The following is a 27,854-nucleotide window of genomic DNA, read 5'->3' on the forward strand; positions in this document are numbered from 1 at the left end:
CAAAAGTGTGCCAATAATTGTGTCAAGCGTACTTTTTACGTTTGTATATATATCTATTTAACTATATGAAAGCATTTTTTTGTTGTTCAGTAACTTTTGAAATTTTATTAAATATTCTGATTATACAAAATTGGTTACTTTGCATTTATTTCTGTAGATATTCTAAATTCTGTACTTAAAATTCAGGGGTGCCAATAATTTAAACTATGACTATATTTGAATAAAAACTGGAAAAAGGCAAGCCTTTTACACATAACACCTGAAATAGAAATTAACACAGGTGTTAAGGAAAGCAAATACAAATTAAAAGTTGAACCATGGTTTTCTTTCTCTCTCTTTCTCTCTCTCTCTCTCTCTGTTTCTGTTTCTGTCTGTCAGGGCCAGCTGGTCTGACAGCATTATAAATAGCGGTGTTTGACCTCCAGAGCTATATCAGGCTCAAAGAAACAGAGCAAGGATGACTGACAAATGAGCGAGAGAAAGAAAACCGGGCGTTAAAGAGAGAGGGGGAGGACAGACCGAGAGACAAAGACGAGGCGAGACTGTGAGACAGAGTTGCTCCAGTTAACTTGTTGTTTGGTTAGTTTGCAAACCAGGCCATCAGTCGGCAGAAATGGGTGATCCAGCGACCCTGGTGGAGTCTGCCACCCCTCCAGTCGTCACGGCGATCCCCATGGTCATTGCTGGGGAAATGCAAGGTGAGGAAAGTTTCAAGGGCTACTGACTAGAGAGCTGAGAAGGACAAAGCAGTGTGGAGGTCATGTTGTGGGAATCATTATTTTGTTGCGGGTTGAAGGACTGAGTGTTGAATTAAGCTAAAACTTGTATTCTTGCAGGTCTCAGAACAGTTACAGCTTCCTGAACCTCCAGTTTTTTGTCCTGGAGCCATTTACTCAACTTTCCGTTTGTGCATTAGTTTTCTGTCTTGTTAGCGCAGTAGGTGTTATGTCAGTTGTGGATAAACACACCCTAAATTTTAACCACATAATATTGTATGCAAGTAAACAGTATTTTGATGGAAATATGTAACAAAATGGTTGTTTTGAAGAGATTCTTAGAACTTGGAACTAATGGTAAATTCTTATGTTCAGAGTTAGCACTATGTATTTATCAGAGCGAACTGAGTGTTTGCAAGGTATTTGGAAATATACTGTCTATGACAGTCTATGTGATAACTTCGAACTATGCTCTTTGAGTGTGTGTCTGAGATTTGACCTAGCACCATGTAGCAGACTCCACCACCTGTTAATTCTCCCTGCCATTGATTTCTCCTATCATGCATTGTAGGATGTCATCAGCCCCCTCCAAGATATTTTCTTGGATGTGGTTTATTTTTCGATTTCCATCGCCTCTTCTTTCCCCAGAGCCAGTTCATAGGGATTAGGGATTATAACAGATACGACAGATGAGATGTGATACCTAACAGATTTACCCAGTTTCAAGAGTAAAATATAACATTTCTTAGTATCTAAATGTTCTAAATGTGGTTTGTATCAGGTCGGCCCATCTTACACTTAGCTGGTTCTTCGCTTAAAGTCCTGTTTGGAAGGTAAGGATGGGTCTAAAATATAGGTGAAAAGGGGAGAAGTGACAGTGTGGAAGCGATGAGAGATGGGAGTAGATAGAACGCAGTTGTAACAGATGCATTCAGATGATTCCGTCACTTGCTGGAAAACCATAACAATCCAAAATGATACATCTCAATGACACAGTAGACTCTTCCAGCTCCGGTTTTTCATTTGCATTCCCCATACTGCCAGCACTCACTATACCACCCCTACATCTAGTGGCTAACCCAACACTTTTCTTTATGGAACTGGCACTGGGAATTTATGTTCCCCCTGATTTTGCAGTCAGTGTATTCACTTCTGTCAAAAGTCATAATTTCCTACAGCAGAAGAGGTCTGTTAGGTTTAAAATGTGTGTGGATTGTATAGGGCCTCCCGGGATTCCACAGAATTTGTTCATTGTGTGACTTAAACTGAACCCAACTTCCCAGAATTCCTCAGGTGTCACAACCTATACCTGAACTAGCCCATGGACCCAACAACCAGCAACCATAGGTCACTGTTTGGCCTTTGACCTATGACGTCACCAGGTCAACAAAACCTCAGCACTCCCTTGTCTCTCTCTCTTCTCTTCACAGCTCTCTTCTCTGCCCATGCTCTTCACTGCAGTATGAGCCGCTGTTCTCTGATCTCAGTGCGGTCTGCTCGGAGCAGACCGCTGCACTGAAGTCTCTTCTCAAAGGCAGCAATGCAAGAGCCTGCCTAAGACTGACCAATAGCAAACAAGTATAATCTACCGCTAGCGACTACAACACAAAGTCTGCCATCAGACTTTACAAGCGAGAGGAGAGTAGAGCTAGTGTAGAGCAGATAACTCTGTAACGAGGAGCGACCAGTGATCATCTCAGCTGGAAGACAGGCCTGTTTTTTTTTTTTTGTTTGTTTTTTTGAAGCCACGCAAGCCTGCAGCTCACTGAATTTAACAAAGCAGCACGCCAGAACATCCCTCTCTCTCCATAGACTGGGCTTCGTTCATACTGCTAGCCCAAATCCTTTTATCCGCCCAATCCGTTATGTAGGCATATCCGTTTTGGCATATCCAGATTGTGTCTGGACTGATTTTAGAAAGTCTGGACAGCTTAAAAAAAAAAAAAACACATGAATTGCGATTTTTGCAAATCAGATCCAAACCGCACTTGGAGGTGGTTTAAAAATGTTATTCCAATCTGATATCTACAGATGCGTCTCAGTCCAGACGCTCTGACCACTGAAATCGGATTTCAAAGCATCTTTTGTGTCACTTGGAATGCGACACACACGTCAAATTCAGAGTGATGAAGTGAGCAGAATCCATGGTGCTACTGCCAGAGTGATATTCGAAAATATATTTTTTTGGTGTTATGGAGGGCAATGACGGAAGAGTTCTGCACCGCAACTTGACAGTGTGATTGTTTGGAGGGTCAGATGATGGACCTCCATCTCTCATGCTTCCGCATTGGAAAGCCATATCACCCGCCCATGCAGATAGGTTGTTCTGGACACACATCCGATCTGATCAACTGCAAATGAAGGTGCGGACAGTCTTACAGATCTGATTTGAGAAACAAGTCGAATTTGCCTGCAGTCAAATTTGCCTGCAGTCTGAACAAAGTTTTGAGTGTGCTATCTTGTTTGTAGTTTCTTATGTTTACCTCTCACACATGTTATGTGGTCCTAGCTGCCATTTTGAGTCAACTGTTTTGGTTTTGTATGGTCTATTTAATGTTGCATAAGAGTGAAAGTTGCCAACTACTATTCTGCAGAACACTTCAACCTTTTGTAGCTATTGATATGGTAATTTTGGTTGTAGTTATTAAGTACATTATTAGTTACAGTTCCAAAAAATAGTATATTTTGAGACTGAATCCGTGAATTGGCTATCCTGGCTGTTAATGCCATGCAGTCCAGTCTGAGTAAGAAACAAAGCCTGAGATAGAGCCACAGCGTGCTACCAACCCTGTTAAACATAGAAGTTATGTACCTAGCTGTTACCGCCACGTCTCAACTTTAAGAGACAATCCTCATGGAATATCAGTTAGTGCATATTGAAATTACTTACTTACTACTTATGTAAACCTGTCTGCTTGTACTCGCCCCAATCTGTTATGCCCACTAGATGGTGCTGTAGGTGTGTCTCTTCCAAAGGAAGCTACTCCCAATAGTGTAGGCCACCAAATTGTTCAGTTAGGCTACTGCCAAGCTACACTACAAGGTGTTTGCCAACGCAACACCATAGCCAAGCACACTGCTTCATTGTATTAGACAACCTGCTTAATCTCACCCTCAATTTCAGAAACAATAATGGAGAACCACTGTGTACAGCAGCTTATTTCTTCCCTAACTTAGAGACTAACACCAGGCTACCTTGAAAGTGATTCTAGTGTCTCCGATTCACTGGCCTCCCATATTGAAAGGTTAACTCCTCTTCACTCAGAAGATGGGAACAATTCTCAACCTAAGTCGTTGGGAATTAAGTCAGCTCATTAACCTTCACTGAGAGGCAGAATTAACAGCTACCCGACTTTCCCTCTCTCTGAAAAAGAAATTGAAGAGATTTGTAATTTATCCTCTAAAATATATTCTGCTGCGTGTTCTCCTCAGCCACTGATACACAACACATTAATCTGTGCTTATCCCTCCAAATGGGGAAACAGCATTCAAGGACTGTTCGGCTTCCTCTCCGCACTACCATGAGATGGATGACAGCAGTTCAGACTGTTCATATCAGATCTCAATGGGGAAAAAAAAATCATGCCTGATATCTATACTGATACGGACTGGGTAATGTGTTAGAAACGAAATTTGCCACATCGTTTGGTGGAAATGAAAATGATCAACCTACAGAGGGCTGAATTCAAAGACACCCCGAAAATCGAAGTGAAAAAATGATGCTGCAGGCTAGTCCATTTTGCTGAAATTCCATTGCAGTGACTCAAAATGGTACTCAGTACTGTGTATTGCCCCCACGTGCTTGTATGCGTGCCTGACAACGTCAGGGCATGTTTCTAATGAGATGCCGGATGGTTTAATGAGGTATCTCCTTCCAGATCTGGACCAGGGCGTCACTGAGCTCCTGGACAGTCTGAGGTGCAACTTGGCGGCATCGGATGGACCGAAACATAATGTGCCGGAGGTTTTATATTAGATTTAGGTCAGGCAAGCGTGGGGGCCAGTCAATGGTATCAATTCCTTCATCCTCCAGGAACTGCCTGCGTACTCTCGCCACATGAGGCCGGATATTATCGTGCACCGGGAGGAACCCAGGACCCACTTCACCAGCGTAGGGTCTGACAGTGGGTCCAAGGATTTCATCCCGATACCTAATAGCAGTCAGGGTGCCATTGTTTAGCCTGTAGAGGTCTGTGCGTCCCTCCATGGTTATGCCTCCCCAGACCATCACTGACCTACCAACAAACCGGTCATGCTGAATGATGTTACAGGCAGCATAACATCCTCCACGGCTTCTCTAGACCATTTCATCTCTGTCACATGTGCTCAGGGTTAACCTGCTCTCATTTGTTAAAAGCACAGGGCACCAGTGGCGGACCTGCCGATTCTGGTGTTCTATGGCAAATGCCAGTTGAGCTCCACAGTGCCGGGCAGTGAGCACAGGGCCCACTAGAGGAGGTCAGGCCCTCAAGCCACCCTCATGAAGTCTGTTTCTAATTGTTTGGTCAGAGACATTCACACCAGTGGCCTGCTGGAAGTCATTTTGTAGGGCTCTGGCAGTGCTCATCTGTTCCTCCTTGCACAAAGGAGCAGATACCGGTCCTGCTGATGGGTTAAGGACCTTCTACGGCCCTTTCCAGCTCTCCTAGAGTAACCTCCTGTCTCCTGGAATCTCCTCCATGCTCTTGAGACTGTGCTGGGAGACACAGCAAACCTTCTGGCAATCGCACGTATTGATGTGCCATCCTGGAGGAGTAAGACTGCCTGTGCAACCTCTGTAGGGTCCAGGTATCGCCTCATGTTACCAGTAGTGACACTGACCCTAGCCAAGTGCAAAACTAGTGAAAAACAGTCAGAAAAGATGAGGAGGGAAAAAATGTCAGTGGCCTCCACCTGGAAAACCATTCCTGTTTTGGGGGTCATCTCATTGTTCCCCCTCTAGTGCACCTGTTGTTAATTTCATTAATACCAAAGCAGCTGAAACTGATTAACAACCCCCTCTGCTACTTAACTGACCAGATCAATATCCCAGAAGTTTAACTGACTTGATGCAATACTCTGATTCAAAAAGTGTTCCTTTAATTTTTTTGAGCAGTGTAGATAAAAGCACTTCAAGCTTATATAAAAGGCCGCATTGGGAACTTGAGCGTATCCACCATGGACACCAACTAGGTTGAGATAGGCATTCACGCAATAGAAGCAGTAGAAGGCCATACTCAGAAATTCTGGTACAGAAGTGTGACCAACCAATGGATGGATCAGACGATGACCACATCATCTCTATTTAACAGTTCAGATAATGGTCATAATCCATCAGACAGTTACAGCACCTCTGAATGCCTCTCATCCTCTGGCTACCCGGAGCATTACACCCCTGAGCCACAATTTAAGAAAAACTTCAAGCACAAGAGCTCCAGAGTTCAGTGGCCAATTTTGAGTCAACCATTTTGTTTTTGGATGTTTTCCTACATACACACACACACACATAACACACACAACACACACATACACCCACCTTTAGATAGTACCGTTTGTTTTTACTTTTATCTGTTAAAAAAATGCTTTGGAATAAAGATGCTGGTCTATTTAATGTTGAATGAGAGTTAATGTCGCCAACCTCCACTCTGCAGAACTCCAAACTGTTCAGCCTTTATTGGCTATTGATATGGTAATTGTGGTTGTAGTTATTAAGTTAATTATCAATCAGAGTTTTAAATTAAAGTAATACATTTTGAAACTAAATCAGTGAATTAGCTATCCTTCCCCTTTTTAAGGATGGTGCCCCGAGGTGGATTTAATGTAAATGAAATCCTGTCACCCATACAATTGGATGGTTGGTATTACTGTCTGTCTTAGTACTGTTGGTGATGAAACTGTAATTTTTGCTTCCTATCCAGTTCTGAATGGTAAATATGTTAATTGGTGGTAATATCTTCCAGCTTCTCAAAGTCCAACTACTGGCAGTATTGCAGGTTATGTAACATACATACACATGCACACAAGGTATAGTGTGTTTGAGTACTGATGCGGTTGCAGAGATTGGTTTTTGCTTTTCTCTTTTTCTTAGAGTTGATATCATTTGTATGCACAGCATTACATGACTTTATTAGTGTAAAAAGAATGTCCTCAGTGAAACATGTCAAATCCACTACTGTTTTCATGTTGCAGATGGTACTAAAACCCAGTTAGCCAATAAGAATGGGAAGAAGGCAGACTCTGGGTCCAGCAGCAGCTTCTTCACCTGGTTCATCGTCCTGGCTCTGCTGGGTGTCTGGACATCTGTAGCTGTGGTCTACTTTGACCTGGTTGACTATCAGGTAGTCCTTGGTGAGTACACTTTGCAACTCGCACATCTGTTTTGCTTAAATAGCAGCTGAATGTTTTCTTCCTGTCTTTAGTATTTTCCACCTCATGCACCTTAATGGATAGGTGTAGTAGCAACCAATTTGGATTTTTTGTTAATCGTGCTTATACTGTATACAGTTTTGACACCCCCCTGGTCAAAGTTTCTGTTACTGAGAATAGTTAAGCGAGTAAAAGATGACCTGATTTCCAAAAGGCATAAAGTTAAAGATGACACATTTCTTTAAGGATTTTAAGATGTGTTCAGGATCCTTATCCTGTCGTAAAAAGCATTTACGTTTGCTCCCAGAATTTGCAGGTTTTTTAATTTAATCCATTCTTCCCTCTACCAGTGAAATGTTCCCCGTATCACTAGCTGGAAGATAAACCAGCAACAAGCATGATTGATCCAGCCCCGTGCTTAACAGTTGGAGAGGTTCTTTTCGTGAAATTCTGCACCCTTTTTCTCCAAACATACCTTTTGCTCATCGCAGCCAAAAAGTTCTATTTTAACTTCATCAGTCCACAGGACTTGTTTCTAAGTCTGCTTAGAGTAGAACAGTGCACCACCACTCCAGAGTCTGCTAAATCTTCCTGAAGGTCTTTTGCAGTCAAACAGGGGTTTGACTTGCCTTTCTAGCAATCCTACGAGCAATTCCCTCACAAAGTTTTCTTGGTCTTTCAGACCTCAACTTGACCTTCACCGTTCGTGTTAACTGCCATTTCTTCATTACCTTATGAACAGAGAAAACGGCTACCTGAAAACACTTTGCTATTTTCTTATAGCCTTCTCCTGCTTTGTGGAGAGTGCTAGACAGCTGAGGAGCCCATGGTTGCCGATTGTTAGGACAATGTATGGGGAGTCAGAGTATTTATCAAGCTTTGAAATTTGCATCACCTGGCCTTTCCTAACAATGACTGTGAACAAGCTGTTGGCCTAACAAGCTATTAACGTCTGAGACTTTGGTAAAAGTTATCTGAGAGCTCAAATCTCTGGGGGGTGGCCAAACTTTTGTAAGGTGCTCCTTTCTTTTTTTCACTCTTAAAATTGTACCAAACAAAAATAATACACTAATCTTGCTTAAATTTTAAAAAGAATGTTTCACCTTTTAAATGTATGTCTTTTGGAGAATATTTATTTTTCTTCTCACTTAGTTATTCACAGTAACAGAAATTTTGACCAGGGGTGCCCAAACTTTTTCATGCCACTGTCTCACCTCCACAAACACACCTGCCATCTGTCCCTAAAGTGAACTTCAACCCTGATTAAGAACCATTCTAACCATGATATTTACCATTGTCAGAACACAGAACCAGAGAGATTATAAGAGAAGAGACAAACCACTTGGAGCATTTTGAATAGAAAAGTCTGTAATGCCAAAGGCAGTTGTATGACACACATCCCCCCCCCCAATTACCCCCAAAATCCAATCGTTTGCCTTTTAACAGCCTAACGGGAAACATATCAAGCCGGTTGTGTTTTTGCACTGATGCAAGTGAAACCATGTGCATGCGTAGTGGAAGTATAACCTGTGGAAAAAAGCATTTTGGGGCAAAGTCACCAAACTTTTTAAGCAGTTTTTTATCAGATTTTGATATGTGATTCTGCACATGCAGTTTTTATGTCCAGGTGACCATTGAAAGTGAAGTTATGGCTCTCTCCCCATTCATCTAGATAGGGCATTGGTCTGGACATACCGAAATAACTGCTTGGGGGCGTTGCCAAGACGGCTGCAGATTGGCAAGGCCTGCCTATAAGGGCTATAACTAAAGTCATACCAGCAGTCATTACTAACCAGACACCAGTCTACTTCAGTCCTCTGTCCTCCTTTTGTTTATTCCAAGGCGGCAGATAAGAGCCAAATCAAGTAAAACAAAAATGCCCAAAGAACATCAGGTAATTTAAATAATACCAGTGTTGTGCTGCTAAGCATCCTGATTTATGTAGACAGATTTTTGATAAACTTGATTATATAAACATTATAGCTTGTATACCATCCCTTTTGTCTCATTTGATTGCAAATTTATGCTTTTTGTTACCAGTAAGATGGTTACATTTATTACAGTACCATTTGGTGAACAATATAGACTTAACTCACCAAACAACTACTGTAGCTTCATACTCATGCAATCATTGCTATCTCATTGGTCTGTGACATGTGGTACACATAAACTACAACTAGCTGTTAACAATTGATCTGCTTTATTGAGATGTCCCGTTTGTTGAATGCTTTTGTTATCTCTGATCACCGTATACTGTCTGTCACTAATATGCATCCCTAATGATTAATGTTGAACATTCTTTTTCTGTGTAATATGTATCTGCTATTAATATATGAATTATAAATATGTTCTGTTTGATTTCTTAATCTTGCTGTTATTTCAATATGTATGTTTTGTGTTTTGCATGCAGACAAGGCTAAGGGCTTACAAATTAACCTGTCTGAGGCTTTTCAAGGTAAAAATCCTAAGGCATATTTCTCTTACACTCTGTATAAACAATAATAATCGTCATAAGTTGTCATTGTTCTGCTTTCAATATATTTCCCTCACTCCCTTACAAACTCTTCTCAGAGCTCTTAATTTAAAAGAGTTAAGGCAATAAATTCTCCAGGCGTGTCAGACTAACTGCTGCCAGTAAGTGTTTTTTTTTAGTTGTAATGTTACACACAGACGTTTTTGTTTTCACGTCCTTCGATTGTGTTGGAAAAGGGTCATTGTACTCTTAAACCAGGTTCATCTCCAGTGACCAAGTAATGGGAAAAATGTGTGATTTCTCAACATGCACATTATGGACTATTTGTGAAAACACAAATTAGCTTTTTCATATGTACAAAGCATAAATCTGGCCTTTATGTAATAATGAATGTCAGCCGCTGTTTTGGCTATGGAGGAAAAATTCAAGACAAACCCAATTAGGAGAGTTAAAAAAAAAAACGAAAATGTAAATGCACGCAAGACAGCTTTGAAATCATATCTATTAAAGTTGTAATAAAAATGGATGAAGCTTACCATAACTCATCATGACCATGCCTGTCTCACAAGTTTATTTGACACTTATTAGGTGAATATTGCCTTACATTAAATTAAATAGGAGACCATTAGGCTATCATCATCCCTGTTCAGATGCTAAAGAAGTTGTGAATAATCTACTGCTTGATTTGAAAAACTCTTTCTCTGGTCTCAGCTGGTTTAGATCTCAGGCTTCTGTTTGAATGACTTGTCTAACCTCCTGCCTAACCCGTCTGCTTTGATTCCGTTACTCTGTGGCTGGTAGACAGTCCCCAGTGACCCAGTTGATACTACTATTCTAGACCTAAAACACAAATTGAAGTTCATAACAATAATATTGGCAACCACAATTTTTTGGACAAACCTTTCCAAATTTTTATTGGCTCAAGGTAAGAATTCAGTGCCTTCTATGAGTGGTGGATAATAAGTGTCTCCCACCAGCTTGGTGTATTTCTTTAAAGGACAGGATCACTTTTTTTTTTTTCAAGTCTGTCTTAACCAATGTCATATTCCCATATGTACATTGAAACACTTTTTAGGCGCTGTAGTAATTCTTCCTGTTCATACTGATGCTATTCCAATGTAAGTTTTTGGGGTTCTGAATAAAAATGAATTCTATGGTTTGGTAGATACCTATTTGATTCGTCTAATTAAGGCTACTGCAGGCTCATATTAGCTTCAATGGAATTGTAGATTGCATTTTTATGCATTCTAAGGAATGTGTTTTTTTTTTTATCACTTACTTTGGAACTGTGTTTGGAAAGGATTTCTGGGTGGCCAGTATAAACAGGAGGGACGATTAATGTGAACACAAGTTTTTGATGTACATATGGACATATGAATATTGTATTAAGATAGACTTGATAAAATGTGAACCCCATCCTTTTAGTGTCTGTCTGTGTTGAATGATGCATGTAAATGTACAGCTATAAATAATGTGTCTTCATGATTCCTGTGAGAACAAACAGTAAGACCACTGTATGTTTGTCACTGCTGTAGGTAAACTGGTGGCATACGATACAGATGGCGATGGTGATTTTGATGTCGAGGATGCTAAAGTTCTGCTAGGCAAGTTGATTTATCTCTTTATTCATCGCTAATGTTACTATCATTGTCCTGCAGAAAGGAAAACAAATGAAATCTATGTCTCCACTGACAAACTTCACTGCATTATCAGTGACAAAATACATGGTTTCCCACAGTCATGATACAGTCTGAACTGATTTATTTTGAGTGTGACAATTTCTGCAGACCACTGATGATGTGTGTTTTATGTTTGTTGATTACAGTAAATGGCATTTGCGTTTCTTTTGCATGACTGACAATAATATAGATGACTCATACCATAGAGGAAATTTTATCAATTAATACAGCAAAAAAGCTGAGCTCCCCAAACAGTTAGAATTATAGTACATCATGGAAGTTTACTCTGTTTGGTTAACTGTTTTGTAATCCTAAATAAATCATCTCTTTGAATGTCCCCACCTCAGAAGTTTTAATTAGTCTAAGCTCCATAAAACTCCCTAAAGCTTAGGTCCCAACTTAAGATGGTAGGTATTAGGGCTATAACTAACTGATGAGGTTTGTTAAACAACCTGTTATTAAAGATGGAATTACTGTGTTTCATCAGGATCAGGTTGTTTAATATACCTTTAACCTGAGGTAAAGGGAACTGAGGAGTTCAATTGCCTGAAAGGATAATCTATCTTTTACTTGCACCACTCCATTGATTTCTTATGGAAATTTTCATTTTCTCCGTCTTGGTACCTTTGGGCTTACACCAGATCTGTGTTTGTGCGGTATAGTTTTTGGAGCATCTCTCCTATGTGAAGCTCCAAGCATTGAAGACAGCTGGAATTTTATAAGAAATATTCCAGTTCCCTGTTCATGGCTCCAGAGCAAAGCAAAAATCTTTCAAATGTGGCTAAACATTCTCATTGGTTGCACTGGTGTGTGTGACATTTAGCAGGTCTGTGTCTTTGTGATTTCTGCGAAGACCTGCCCATACTCTGCCAAAAAATTGTGTATTTGTGAAATCACGACCTGCACTCCTCCTTGAGTGACATTACAACCTTATTACTTACCGGTAATTCAAAATGAAGAGAACTATTGATTGTTTTTTCATCAACAAAAAGGTGGAGGTAACTGGTTCACCTAAAACAATGTCTCCAATAAACATGTCCAGTGCTGTGAGGGGTGTGACCGGCAGAGCCCTGTTCCTTGCAGCATTTCAGTGCCATGCAGCAGCAAATCGAAGCAGTGAGGGGTCCGAAATTATTATCAAATTTACCATTGCCTGTGATAAAAAAATTTTGGGTGCATCTAAATTATGTGCTTGTGTACCTAAATGAAAAAATTAGTGCAAAAGTTCAACAAATGTAAAAAAGTTAGTCTGGATCCCTACAGTTGTCTTCACTGCTGTTATTCTCCATGTGAAATCTACTGCATGTTGCATGGTTTTATACAGAACCAGCTTTCAGTTATTTTTTTCCTTTTATCATATTTATGTAACTCGAATACATACTGAATGGTGTACACTAGTTGTGAGAGGTTGGATCACAGCTGTATGCAAATGGCTCAGTTCAAACAGAATAGTCCAAATCTTGAACTTGGCATGATGAGGTGCTCTGTGTAGCACCTCAGATAGCTTGAACATTTGTTTTTGTGACACTTAGTGTTTTGAGCCCATTAAAACGGCAGCCTTTCTCTGGTTCTAAAATCAGACAGGCATGAGAGTCCCAAGTTAAAGTTTGCCTTTGTACATGTTTTTACATGGAGGCAAATTAGAATCAAAAGGACAGTTTGTTCTTGTCTGAATCTTTGGATGGCACACTCGTACTGTATGTGGATCAACAGGAAAAACAACTTTTTTTCAGTATTTGAAATACTTAGCATTTTACTCATAATAGGGATCAAATAGGATAAGAACGTGTCTTTACACACAACATTCTTTGCTCAAATTTTTCTGCTCTGAAGTACTCCAATATGACAGTTTTTCACTCTGTACTATCAGTTATTTTGATGACACTCTAGCTAGCCAAATCTGTCACCACCGTTCATCATTCTTTAGAGAGTTGGTTCTATTTTTGCCCAGCCCACCTTCAGCCTTTCCATCTCAGCAATCCGTCATCCATGTCTCTGTAAAGATCCCTTACATTACATTCGCTGTTAGTTGAACTTTACGTTTGCTTCCTGGCATTATAGTGCATGCTCTCATGCATATGCTGTACTTCTCTTGCCGTTTACTTGATCCTTTTTGAATTTTCCTCTTTGTGTCCTCCTCTTTTTCTCACTCTTGTTGAGTGTGTTTGATCCTGCTTCTGTTTAGCTCAGAAACTTTAATTGGCTTGTGTAGAGCCATAGAAACCCTGGAAGATATGTTGACATAAATCTCTTATCTGTATTAAAATGCTGTACAATCTTTTAGATACTGTCCTTGAAAAACATTTTCAAAACAACCTCAAATAGTTTACCACTATTAAAAAAATACTCTTAACAGCTGAACAAGCTCTGCTAGTTTTCTGTCTGCTGTCAAACTGTTGTTCTCCACCTTCCACCATTATAAATGGCTATTTACCAGCGTCTTGCTGTGTCCACTCACACTCTAAATTATATAGGAAGAACACCCTTCCATGTTCTTTTGTCCATATGTAATAATTATGATAATGATGACTGAAATTATAACAATTGCCTTCCTAAACAAGATGTACATTGTGTGTTCTCCCATCCCTACCTGCATGTTTGTTTCACTGAGGACATTTCACGTCTTTTCTCTTTATATTCAGTAATTTCCCCTTTTCATTGATCTCTCAGTCCTTCTCTGTATCTTCCTATATGTTATATGTTTTGGGCATCTCAAAATCACATTGTAATCTTAAAATATCCCTGAATATCAGAGAAATTACCATCTTTCCATAAATCATTTTCAACAAAGTAGCTATTGTAGTATAGTTTTATCCATTGTAGTATAGTCCTTATCTGTTTTTATCTGTATCTAGTTTTATCTCTTAACACATGCTTTTATCTGAAAGTATGATTTAAAAAGGTAATGCACTTTATAATTCACCAATTTAGATATTCACAAAATAAATGGCAAACCAAGCACATAAGAGACTTGCAACAACATGCTGTAATCTATGTAAACATTTCTTCAAGTCTAATGCCTTTTTAGTTGTGGAACAATGAAATCTAACCCTTCTTGCCAAGCCTTTTCAATGAAGACATTTCCACAGCACAACAAGGGCATCTTTGTGAATACTATACTGTCTTCAACTTTTCCAATGCAAACTTAAAAATGGACCACAAACATTTAATGGAAACTGGAGCCTTAGGTTTTTCTTTTTTTTTTTTTTTTTTTTTTTTGTGTGTGTGTTTAACTCCTGTTTCTATGATTATAGGCTGTCTACACATGATAAGCAGTTTGAACTGAATTCTCTGAAATTTGGCCAAAAATTTAGTGCAGAGCGGCCAGGTCAACACTGATTTTATGATTTATAAATGAGAAGTCTTCTCTCTGCAATATGATTCTGGGTCAACAATGTCTCCTTTTGAAAAGAGAGGCTCAAGCTGGCATAAGTAATTATGTTGATCATGAGTAGACAGCCCAACTCCAACTGCTTTTGATAGAGCTTAAGTAGATCCCTTGCTGCCTAATCTACGCCTTAAACTTCTCTTACCATCTCCTCTTGTTTCTTTCCCTCTGTTTTTTCTCCTCCAGTCTTAACCTTATTTCATTTTTGCATTACATCTTTTTTCTTCATCTGATTCAACCTTTCTTTCTTCCTACTTTTTTTATTAGTTTTTTTCCTTTCCTCACACTGTGCTCCTGAACTTCCCCTACACCCCCCCACCCCACCCCCCTTCCTCCCCGACGCTCTTGTTTGCATAGGCTTGACCAATGTGGGAGATGGTCAGGGTGAATCCGAGGTTCTGGACTGGTTAGAAGAAGTGGAGGAGGGCGGCTCTGATTGGTTTAACAGTTTCTTCACTTTCCTGTATGGTCTGATACATCCCCTGGAGCCTGTGGAGGAGGAGGAGTTCAGTGCTTCAGGAGAAGTCACGGAAATGCAGGAGGAGGATGAGGAGGAGGAGGATGAGGATGACAGAGGAGTCAGAAGAAGAGGAAAAGAAGATGATGGGAAACAGGGGCAGAAGATCGTCATAGTCGGCCTCCATAATCAATAGCCTCAGGCCACCTGCAGCAGCCCAGTTATCCTTTAAAGCAGTTGTTTTCAACAGAAGGGCTTCAGCATCCAACAGCCCAAGCTACAATTATGGGAAAACTGTTCTACAGTATTTTCTCTTCTTACTTTTGCAGGCTATGGCAACTTACCCCAGCCAGTAGCTTTGGATATGAATATTTCTAGTTCATCCTTGGATCAGCAGAATCTTGAAAAGTAAAATCCTGTTGAAGGAGTTTTATAAGATGTCAATTTCTCTGCTGTGATATTGACATGATACTCAGGAACACTTTTATAAGTCCTTTTTTTTTAGAATCTATTAATACATTATTTTCTGCAAAAACGTGTTTGCAGCTGCCAGCAACACTAAACAACACAAAATGCAAGGATGATTTGCACTTGGACAGTTGTTCAGTTGTCCCTCAATGACATCTAGTCTTTTCGTATTGCTGTCGCTGCATGCCATAAAAACTGATCCTGAAAACATTTACTCTGGACTCTTGAACTTTATGCTGGAATGTGTAATTTTTTAAATCTCTGTCAAATTGCTTGGTTCTGTGATGGACCCCCTTTTAGTAACATGCAATAATTCTCTGGATAAGGAAAAACATGCAGGTGTAAATGCAACCAAAATGCATTGGAACTGGATTCCTATCGAAACATCCAGACCACATCTGGAGGAGCACTTGCTTGGATCTCAGCCAGCAACTCCTAAGAAAAATAAAACTGGCCAACCTCATCCTGCTTTTTGTGCACCATGTCAATAAGCTAAATACAACTTTCTAGGCAAAGATAAGAAACACCCATACAGCAGCATGGCTTTGAGAGACTTTTAGAAGGACTACAATGTGCAAGATGATAGTAATTGTGACTGAGATTGGTTGCCGACCTAGCACTAGTGCTCGAAAGTTTTTCCACCAGCACTATTGACCTTCTTAAAGGAAAAGTTTGACATTTTGCGTGTTTGCTTTGTTGCTAAGGGTTAAATTGATACCAATGTCGTGTCTTTTGTTTTTTTAGTGTAAAAAAATCAGGAAAATCGCCTGGACCAAGTTGCCTCAAATTTTGCTATCTTTGGCCAGGCTTTATGTTAAGCTTCGTTACTTAGTAGATTCGTAATGACCTCAATCTTCTCACTCTCGGCAAGAAAGTGAATAAGCGTGTTTCCCAAAAGGTCAAACTGTTCCTTTAACGGCTGGATATACATACTCCAAAATGGCTACGGACATGGATAGCAGACACACGTGGTTTTGTTTGGTAATATATTGGATGTCTGCATACACGGATTGGTCACTTGTTTGCTGGCATGTACAGTGCCTCGCTGAAATGGGCATATGACAAAATTTATGTCACATGGACCCTCACGGCTATGTGGATGTATATACTGCTCAAAAAACAAATTATACTTTCTGTGTTCACATAGGTTCGGCGTGGTATAAATTTAATTATCTGCTCACATGCAGTAAGTATCAGGCAAACTCTGCAGATCTGTGTAAAGCACGTAATTACAGATACTACATGTAGAGACTGCACTTGCCGATTAAAGTCTGAATTCATCTGTGTATGCGGACACCAGTTATAGTATAAACAGAACTGCGAGTCCATGTCTGAATCAGTTTTGGGGTATGTCCGACCCTTTTGCAGTATAAATGACATTAGCCTAGTTAACAGGCTCCTAAAAAATAGCCTACAGATGCCTTTAGCTGTCTCCATCTGTGATGTGGCTCACAGCTTGCATTCCTTTGTGGTATACCGCTTTGCTTCCATTGACCTAAGACACACCATGTTGGACAAGTATGCCTACCTAATATACACATTAAGATCTGATCACAATACCAGGTTTGAAAGTAAAGCCCCATCTTCAGATGACATTAACCAGGTTACTTATTCATTTAAATATTTATGTATTATTTGGTTTGTTTCACACACATAAATACATTTTGAATATTAGAGTTCAATAATTGCACTTAAAAAAAAACTATAGCATTATACTTAGAAATCTGGATACAGATTGCATGTTAATAAACAGGGACATAGGATCTTTACTTGATTAACTTCTACTGGCTCGGAAGGTTTGAAGGATTGCCTTTTATTTCATGAGCAAACATTAAGCCAAGTTGCTGCTTCCCATCCTTCAGGTTCTTGTGTATTGTGCAGGAATTGAGCTTCATATTATTGTTTATTGATTATCTTATGCCATTCATCTGCCCAGCAGCCGAATTTATCATGCATCTGTTCCAATCTCTGCATTTTCCTTTAAAGATAATAACTAATAATAAAATAAACAAATATAAATGTCTTACACATACAGTAGTTGTCAGCCATAAGGCCTAAAACTTTTGTTTAATCAAAGGTTCAGGTATATGGCTATGCACAGGTAGAATTGTGGCCATTCCAGTTTGTGTGTGTTGTGGGTCAAATGTGAGAGGAGTGTGCTGCAGTGGAAGGGTGTGATGAATTAGTAACAGAGGGCTGAGACAGGTGATGCCTGTGTTTGATTCCTCATGCCTGAATCTACTGATTTCTGCTACAAGCCTATACAGCTGAAACCAACTGCAGGTGTATTGCTTTGTGCATGTAACAGAGGGTGTGCGTTTCTGTGTCAACAGGTTTGCAGTGACTTAAGTGAACTTAGTGGGTATTATGAATGCACGGATAGGAAACAGGCTAGTCCTGCTCTGGGGAGGAGTAACTCCAGTTGTGGCTTGTAAAGAGAATGAATCTACATTAAGAGAATCTAACAGAAAATTAGATGTACTTCTTCTGAAAAAAACAACAGAAAATCCAGGGCAATTTGCACCCTAATAATATTACCAAATTGATATTACCATGTTGATGAAGATAATTCCCCGTGTTGGTGACCATAAATTTTTAACTTTAACTCTCAAAGATTTCTTTTCTGATGGCTACTGCAAACACTTATGTGTTTGCAAATGTCTTCACAGCAGTGTTTGCAAATGTCTCTCACAGCATTTTAAAGCCAGATGATTTGAGGTAAACGCATAGAGGTCATGTAATTCCTCCGGCTGCAGTTCAGGTTCCTTTGAAGTTGTTGACAGCAAGAACTATATTGTTACTGTGCTGTGTGGCATAACGTATTTATGCACAAGCTGGTTATGGTGTGAATTGTTGGAAACTGTCATTGAGCTGATGCACATTATTTGGTAATTCTAAAGATCAAACAGTGAATCATACCTTACTTTTGCCTTGATTTGCATCCGGTATTAGATGAGTATTTCCTTTTTTACTAAGCTCATGCTATGGTTATGATTTTTTTCTGTCACCCCTATTTGTTTGTGTGTGTTTGTGATCATATAAACATTAGCTAAGCAGAGTAAAGTACATGGAGAGGAAAAAAAGCAGACAGAGGTAATCTGTCTGGATGAAAGTCTGCGGAGCTCACTACCTCAATGGCTCGCTGGGTTACTGGGACAGAGAATATCATTCACTACTGCCTAAGTTTCCAGCCAGATAATAGATAGTGTCAGATTAGATAATAGATTCAGACTAGTATTCTCCATTCAAAAGCCTGCACACACCAGGTTAGTGTCAACCAGCTCATTGAATGTATTGCTTGACAACACAGAGAGACTGTTGTGTAAAAAGTTAGTGATCAGACAGGACTAGCTTTCATAGTTTTTGGTTGGACCACAACAGGGGGGCCAGGCCTATAACGCAGAGTCGCCCGTGTTGCCTTGCTAGCACAAGGTCCACCTTTCCCTCCGCAGGCACACCCCTCTGTGTCTCATTCAATTGATCGCATGGCAGCTGACACAGATGTGAATGAGCTTCTAACTTTCTCTCTGAGTTATCATTTTACAAGTAAATATAGCTGAAACCACAGCTAAGCCATTGTCTTTAATTTATGTGTATGGGGATTTGTCAGATGGTGTCGTGGTTGTAACATCAGGATTTTATCAGTACAGAGCAGCAGCTTGGAAACAGAAAAACATGAAAATGAGAATAGCTTTATTGGGAATTCGGCTATTTTAAATTCTGTATGTGTAAACACAGACAGTAGGAGGGAAACAAACAGATAAAGGGTGGTCCAGCCATATCCTAGGTTTTGATCTAGTCTTGTTTCCCAGTTTTTTGCCTTAAGTGGCCATATTGTACTTCATGGTAATTTGTATATCTGTTACATCAGTGTAAAATTCTCTATGATTTTCCTCAGCCATTTGTTAATTTCTAAAATGTAATTTTTTATTTTTTATTTTTTTGATGTTCTAAGAGAGGATCTTCATGGGAGGATTTCCATTTTTCTAACAAATGTCACTAAAGTTCAGTGAGGTCATCTTTTGGACTTCTTTCTTTACTCTAACTTGTTAGTGTCAGGGATAATGGTTTTGTGTGTTATAACTCCAAGTCCGACGTGAACTTGCAGTTCCTAGGCTCAGGAGGAGAGAGAGGAAAAAAGCCAGAACCAGAGGAGCTAAGTATCTGGCAGGAATGAGAGCAGTATCTCTAGGCCTAGGTAGGCTATTGGCTTTGGCCTGTTAGTATGAACCAACATGATGTGGTGGTGAAGTCTGGTTGGTTTGTTTCATTTGTGGTGGAGTTTCGTGGAGCTGGTAACCGGCATGTGCTACTGATATTAGATTTTAGGAATGATTACCACTTGAGTAAATTGACCGATTGCTTTATGGTGTATTACAATGACACAGGTATTACATGTAAAAGAATCCAGTTTTGTAACTCATATCTTGTTCTTGTGTAATATCAGATGAAAAACCTGGAGGCACAGCCAGGAGAGGAGCTAAGAAAGGTATCTTCAGGCAGCCACATGCATGGAACTGTGCTGTGTTTCAGCTGCTCACAATTCAATGTCTCAACCGAGTGTGTTTATTTGATAAATGAACTAAACCCTTCCAGATCCATTTCAATAAATGGTGTGCTGAGTTGTTAACCAATTATCAAATGGGTTAATTTGCTGAGAGTAAGAGATTTTTGGCCTAATTCTTGTCTGTGCTTGATAAGTAAACTCGATGTTAAATCCATGTGAAAATATTTTAATTGTTAAGAAACTTGTGTAAATCCTGTAATATGCTGGTTTACACTAGATTAAACTGAGTATAACATACCAGCATTGTATACAAAGTCTAAACACTGCGTGAAGGAGAAAGTAAGAGAAGTATGGCATGGACCTGGTCTTGTTGTGGGTAAATATAGTCCTAATTCATCCACAGTCATGCACATGCCTGCTGGTGTGTGTAGATGTCCAATAACAGAGTGAATTTGAGCATGACCTTCATCCCGTAACAAGTTATTTATTCAGTGGTGAAACCCCAAACAGTATTGTTGATCATCCATCCCAGAAATCTCTCCAACAAAGAACGTGGGCCGGAAACTTCGGGAAGCTCTAAAGCAGCAGCTGGCCATCATCCACGAACGTGTGGAGGCCAAGAAGCTCGCCAAACTGGCTCTGGCTGAAGTCAAACAGCTCCTGGACAAGGAAGAGGTGGAGAAGGAGCTGGAGCTGAGGAGGAAGGAAATAGCAGCCAGAGTGAAGGAAAAAGTGGCTGCCAGGCTGAATAAGGAGGAGGCAAAGATAGAGAAAGAAGAGACGGAGAAGGATCTGGAGAAACTATCGAAGGAAAAGGCGAAAAAATTGGATGAGAAACGGGAAGAAGAGAGCAAGGATGAGAAGGAAGGACAGGAGAAATCAAAGAAAGGAGGAGAGAGAGAGGAGAAGTCAGAGAAAAAGGTTGAGGGGGAGGGAAAGAAATCACAGGAGGAGGACAAGGGGAGGGGGAAAGAGTCTGCTAAAGAAAAAAGGAAGAGGAGTAAAGCTGAGAGGTCTAACAGAGGAGGCAAGAAATGAAGTCGGGATAATTTCACAGGAACATATTGATGCTAAATGAAGCCAGTGTTAGCCATTTTCAATGTTAGGGCTGGGTATCAACATCGTTTTGGTATTGACAAAGCTAGAATCAAATTTTTTGGCAGATTCATAATCTTGTTACTTATTCTACTTGTTTAACTTCCAATTCCTGATTTAAATTAAAATGTAGCCAATTTTAGCCTTTTTTTTTAAATTTTAAACAAAGTTCTTGTACATGTTCTTGTGTTAACCAAACATTCAATTTGCTTCTGTTGTCGAATGAAGGTAAAAAGGAATTTACACAAAAATATGTTTGTTTATTAAAATGATTAATCAAAAAATATTGTTTTGGTATCTGCCCAGATACTCTGGTATCTTATCAACTCTATAATGGAAAAATTTCAAATGATACCTAGCCCCATGTGGCTTATGTATACAGTTAGGTCCATGAGTATTTGTACAGTTACACAATTTTTGTAATTTTGGCTCTATACAACACTAGAATGGATTTGAAATGAAGATGTGATTGAAGTGTAGACATTCATCTTTAATTCAAGGGATTTAACAAAAATGTCACATTAACCATTTAGGAATTACAGCCATTTTTACACATACTCCCTCATTATCAGAGGCTCAAAAGTAATTGGACAATTCACAATTGATCAGTTTCATCGCCAGGTGTGGCCCGTTCCCTCGTTATTTCATGACAAATTAAGCAGATAAAAGGTCTGGAGTTGATTCAAAGTGTTGAATTTGGTAGCGCCTCATGGGAATTCTCAATTTGCGGACCAAAGAGGTGTCGATGCAAATGAAGGAAGCCATCATTAGGCTGAAAAAACAAAAGAAAGCTATCAGACAGATGGTAGAAAGTGTAGGGATGGCCAAATCAACAATTTGGTACATTCTTAAAAAAAAAAAAAAGAATGAACTGGCGTGCTCAGCAACACCAAAAGGTCTGGAAGACCACAGAAGACAACTGAAGTGGACGATTGCAGAATTCTTTCCTTGATAAAGAAAAACCCCTTCACAACACCTAGCTCAGTCGAGAACACTCTCGAGGAGGTAGGCATGTCATTGTCAAAGCCTAAAATCAAGAGATGCCTTCATGAACTTAAATAAGGAGGGTTTACCTCAAGGTGCAAACCACAGATAATGCTCAAGAACAGAGAGGCCAGATTAGATTTCGCCAGAAAACATCTAAAAAAGCCAGCGCAGTTTAGTAACAGGATTTTTTGGACAGATGAAACCAAGATTAATTTGTACCAGAATGATGAGAAGAGTATGGACAAAGAAGTGAACGGCTTATTATCCAAAGCATACCACACCATCTGTCAGACATGATGGAGGGAGTGTTATTGCATGGGCATGTATGGCTGCCAGTGGAACTGGGTCACTGGTGTTAACTGATGGTGTGACTGATGATACAAGTAATAGGATGAATTCTGAACTGTATAGGGCTATACTATTTGCTCAGATTCAGCCAAATGCTGCAAAACTGATAGTATGGTGCTTTACAGTACAGATTGATAATGACCCAAAACATACTGGGAGGGCAACCCAAGAGCTTCTCAGAAATTGAATATTCTTCAATGGCCAAGTCATTCACCTGACCCCAACCCAATCGAGCATGCTTTTCACTTACTGAAGACAAAACTGAAGGCAGAAAGACCCCCAAAGAATTTTCATCAAAGTATTAAAAATAATCATTACATTTCTAATTATGTTCGGTTTGTCCATTTACTTTTGAGCCTCAAAAAATCAGGGACTATGTATAAAAATGGCTGTTATTCCTAAACAGTTAATAAAATAATTATAATTAAAGCTGAAAGTTTACACTTCAAGCATGTCTTGATGGCTTTGTTTCAAATCCATTGTGGTGGTTTGCAGAGGCAAAATTACGAAAATTGTGTCACTGTCCAATAACCTATGGACCTAACTGTAGATCAGTGGTTACCAACTGGTCCACATTTCTCGTCATCAAGTAATGGAGCACACATCAGGTAAAATTTCACCTGTTGAATATAATTTTAGAAAATTTACTACAATATTTTATTATTTTAATTTAAGTATATGTTAATAGGCCTACCATTAACAACAGCAACACCAGCACAGTAGAATAGTTGCTCTGCTAGAAAGTCATTTTCCAGCTAGATTGGCCTGTAGCATTTAATATAATATGTGTCATAATTACTTGGGGCCATGTTCTGGAGTGAGCAAACCATCTAGTTACGTCTATGTCCATGCCACTAGCAAAATGCGTCTCAAGGAGCCCCAGGGATCTGAAATAACCAAGTAGTGAGCAGACACCGGTCTTGTCAGTGTGCAGAAACAGTGCTGTGCTTGCTACAATTTTTGGGTTGTGAACTAAACAAGTTGGTATAGATCTTGTAGACAGCATCCATTTCTTTTGATGAGGATGAGGGAAGACTGGGATAATTGGGAGTGACGGGAGAAATGAAAAAGGGTAGGATTAAAATTGCAGGGTTAAGAAAAAGCATTGCAAAATAGTGTTAATATCAAGTGTGAGATACTTAGGAGTTTGTGATAATGTTTAGACATGACTAGATTGAAATCAGTAGGGTATCTAACCCATCAGTTTCTCTACTGTTAGAAACTTCTGACAAAATGTGAGTTTTTCTAACTTTAGGGAGGTTTGCGTCCCACTATGTTTTTTCTTTTGTCAATAAAGTTAACGGATCCATTTCTGTGTGGGTTTTTTTTTTTTTTTTTTTTTTTTTTTTTTTCAAGTGAAGTAAAGCCAATTGTCTATCTAATTCCACCAGAATATGTGTGTTGGGAAGAAGTAAAGAAATGGAGATCATACTATGAATCATTATGTTTTCAGACCAACATCCAATTTTTACCTGCTATTTAAAAAAGTTACCTGTCTTGGAATAACACAAACTACTTTTCAGTGCACTACATTAATAACAGTTCACTTGAAAACAAAATTATATCTCTCATAAATCTCTTTATTGGAATGTAACACAAATTAGTTTCTGTCAGCTTAAGACAAAATAGAACAAACCATAATATGCCAATATTATGTTTATGGGATATCAGATTCCATTTAAGAGTCTGCTAAAGAAACCATGCCTCTCAGACTTTTTGATCAAAAGCGTTGTTTTATATGATATCACACAAAAGATATCACAGAAATGTTCACTCACTAGGACCTGTACAAGTTAGTTTACATTACACACACACACACACCCCACTGTCCAGCAATGCCAGTTAAACTACTGAACATTTTTTTATGTACTGTACATTCTACATACATTTGTGTATAACATCCATAAATACATTCATAAATATGACATATATTTAAAACCCCAATCACTAAATAATGACTTCATCGAGGATTTGGTACACACATACCCATACTTATACCGTATTTACAGTACATATCCTGTGTCTATACTACTTTCTTCCCAACATGTGCATCATCTTAACTAGGACTGAAAGAGAAAGCTGCTGTCATCACTTCCCGTAGAGAAGAAGCCGCTGCCCCAGTGGAGACTCCTGAACCAGAACCCACACCAGAGGGTAATACACGTGTTAATTGTGCACACATTCTCATATACACACTTCCCCTCCAGCGTTATCACAGGAACATATTGATAGTAGATAATAAGGCGAGAGGCAACACAGGTGTAGTCCGACAGATCTTCACAGTGCATTGGTCTCATCAACTGGTGGTATTTCTCATCAGTAACAGTATCGTGGCATTACCCAGATACCAGAACCTCACACTGTGCCTCCAGTTCAGAGGCTGTGTGTGTACTGTAAACAAATCTCAGTGGGAGGAACAGTACTTGTTAATTGACAAATATAAATTTTATTTTGATAATGGCAAATAATGCTGTTGATAGTGCCGTTGTTTTGATAACTAAGAATTACTAAACGTAAAATGATAAAAGAACCACCACTATATGATGTAAGAAGAGATAGTACATGTTAACTTCTTTATGGTTCTACTCAGCTGTTGACTATTGAAGCTGCAGCCTGCACCACAACGTTGAGCTGGACTTATTGTTTATTTCTCTTCCTTTATAAGCTGCCCTCACATAATCATTGAAATTTAGGACTTGCCCATAAAAGGCCAAGCTACCAGCATTCTTGAAAGTTGTTCTTTTGAAAGGGGATGCTAACTGAATTCGGAGGGCTTTGGAAAGGTGTGACTTATGATTGACACATTTCCCATTGCTTATGTGCTTAATAATAAACATGCTCACCACTACAAATGTTTACTGATACTCTCACTTTACCTGTAAATAATTCTTTTTTATTCTCGCATCTTTCTGCCGTGTTTATGTATATAAATAGGTAAACAATATTTTATAGCTCTATAAGGATGCCCTGCATGTGGCTAAAGACAGTTTACAATTTGCAAAACCAAGAAAAAAACTGAATACCTGGCCTCCAGGGGGAACAGATTGATGTTTTTTCTTCTCCTGCAGCTGAAAAAATCTGGGATATTCATATTTTTTTAAAATAATTCTGCCTAGTGGATCATATGTTTGCCAGTGGACCATGTAACATACAGATGGGTTTCTCAAAGTTAAACTGCTTTCTAAAAAATATCAAAATAACCAGGGAAAAAATTGTTTTTTTTAAAGTTCTCATGCACATTTTTCCTTCAACATCATCGCCCTGTAACCTCAGCTGTTGTTGAGCCAGACCCTGTGCCTGTGGAAGAGGTGATTGAAGCTGCTGTAGTAGAGGACACTTCTGCTCCACCAGGTACCTGAGTGTGAATGCCTTCATGTGACAACGCTGTTAGAAAATTGTTGGAGTTCATCAGTGTAGGCAGACAAGTGATATAGATACAGAGAAATTAGATTTGTCACATTCAAATGTATAGATACACTACAGTATACAGTATGTAGGTGACCGACTTCCTGATGTTGAAAGTGTAGGTGAGATGGATGGCAGTAGGTGAGTTAAAACTATAGAATTACTAAGTGTTTGGCCTATTACACTCTGAATATTGATTAGTCCATTATCTGTGATGTTAAACATAAGATGCAAGAGTATTTGCTTCAAGGATGTCACAAATTGACACCAACAGGACTCTGCCCAGTACAAGGCTTGGTGTGAATTGCCTCTTGCAGAATGGTCCCTGTAAAGAATACTCTTAAATGTTTTTCCACTGCATAGTACCATAGGTGATACTAATAAAGTACCAATAAAGCTGAGTCAATACCATGTGGTCGAAAAGGCCCTTAACACTACCAAGTGTGACTGTGAAGGAGAATCTGAACAACTCTCTGCTTCTCTAGAGCCTGAACCTGAGATAGCAGCTGAGCCTGAGGTGGTTGCATCTGAGCCTGAACCAGAAACTGAGGCTAAACAAGAGCCTGAATCAGAACAAGAGCCTGTGGAGACTATTGAGGTTTGTTCAGGCCTGGGTTAATTATTATAAGATAATCAGCGGAAGTGTCTGAGTCCCAATGCAGACACTTTTGAATGTTCTTTCAGTCAAAAATATTCCTGCTAAAGAAATTGTCCTTGTCCTTTAGTCCTTAAGATAATCAGTTATAAACTTACACAAATACAAGCGTGAACCTGTTGATGACATTAGGGTGGTGTATTCCTTTTCAGGTCACTGAGGATGATCCAAAGGTGCTGGAGGAGGAGCCTCCTGTCATAGAGGAGGATGCCCTTGTGGAGGAGGCTCCTGTTAAGGAAACTGTGCAGGAGGTATGTATTTTTTGTTATTGTTGTGTCATAATTGCATACTGGTTTCATACACACTTTTTTTTGCTGGCAGACAAAAATGTCTTCATCTTGGTGTGTGGTGGTGTGGAGGGGTTAGAAAAGTCTAACCAAAAAAAGATCAAGAAGCATATGCATTTAAGTATATCAAATACTAGTCAATAATGTGATCTTATTTTCCTAGTCAGTTTAAATTTTTGTGCTCCAAGAAGTTATTTAAACTTAATTTAGTTTTTATAATTTTTTTTGTCCCTGTTTTGTTAACAGTGAAGCCTCGTTTTGAACTTTTTCACCTGTGCCACCCATAAGAAAGGAAAGAAATCACAAGAATGTAGCATTGCAGCGTTCAATACCACTTCATACAAAGAAAACAGTAGCTGCTAAAATGGAAAACTTGCACCTTCTGCTGTAATGAGTGTTAAACCTGCATTTTTTTTTTTCTTTGTGCAGCTGCTGTCTTTGTTCGTTTCTGAGGATTTACATGCTACTTGTAAGACAGCTTTTAAAAATGAAAAAGAAAAAAACCTGACCAATGTCACACTTACTGCTGACATATTTATTCATTTACAGTGTTTTGGTCTGTTCAACTTTGTAATGAGCAAAATGCGGTAAATTAATAATAATTGATTATAATAAATATGCCGATCTCGAGTGAAACAAGACTAAAATTAAATTATTTATAAATATAAATGGAACATCATTAGTGTTTTTTTTTTTTTTCCCCAAATAGTGAAATAGACTGCTCCTGAGTAGGAACAGCGCATTAAAACATTTAAGTACTCGGATCTCTATTTTTTTTTCATATTTTGTTATGTTGCAGCCTTATGCTAAAATAAAAATAAAAAATCCCTCATCAATCTTCACTCAATACCCCATAATGACAAAGTGAAAACAGAATAAAACAAAACTTAAATATCACATTTCCAGACCCTTTGCTATGACACTTGAAATTTAGCTCAAGTGTCTAATTTTGTCTTTTGATCATCTTTGAGATGGTTTTACACCTTGATTGGAGTCCAACTGTGGTAAATTCAATTGATTGGACTTGATAAGAAAAGGCAAACA

The 27,854-nt window shown here is 39.1% G+C and overlaps 1 protein-coding gene across 4 annotated transcripts in view; it reads left to right on the forward strand.

The window, feature by feature from the left end:
* asph (aspartate beta-hydroxylase) overlaps positions 1-27,854 on the forward strand; it is a 48,726-nt gene that overhangs the window by 13,556 nt on the left and 7,316 nt on the right. For 2 of the 4 annotated variants that reach the window (XM_040142900.1, XM_040142902.1), the window contains exons 2-8: positions 6,885-7,043; positions 9,472-9,516; positions 11,070-11,138; positions 24,528-24,617; positions 25,737-25,814; positions 26,354-26,466; positions 26,676-26,774. In XM_040142900.1, the coding sequence (XP_039998834.1) occupies positions 6,885-7,043; positions 9,472-9,516; positions 11,070-11,138; positions 24,528-24,617; positions 25,737-25,814; positions 26,354-26,466; positions 26,676-26,774 (653 nt within the window). Of the gene's footprint in view, positions 1-406; positions 699-6,884; positions 7,044-9,471; positions 9,517-11,069; positions 11,139-24,527; positions 24,618-25,736; positions 25,815-26,353; positions 26,467-26,675; positions 26,775-27,854 lie in introns of those variants that run through there. The other 2 variants (XM_040142899.1, XM_040142901.1) reach the window with 2 other exon arrangements.

Source organism: Xiphias gladius, chromosome 14 (assembly GCF_016859285.1).
Source record: "Xiphias gladius isolate SHS-SW01 ecotype Sanya breed wild chromosome 14, ASM1685928v1, whole genome shotgun sequence".
Classification (NCBI taxonomy): Eukaryota; Metazoa; Chordata; class Actinopteri; order Istiophoriformes; family Xiphiidae; genus Xiphias; species Xiphias gladius.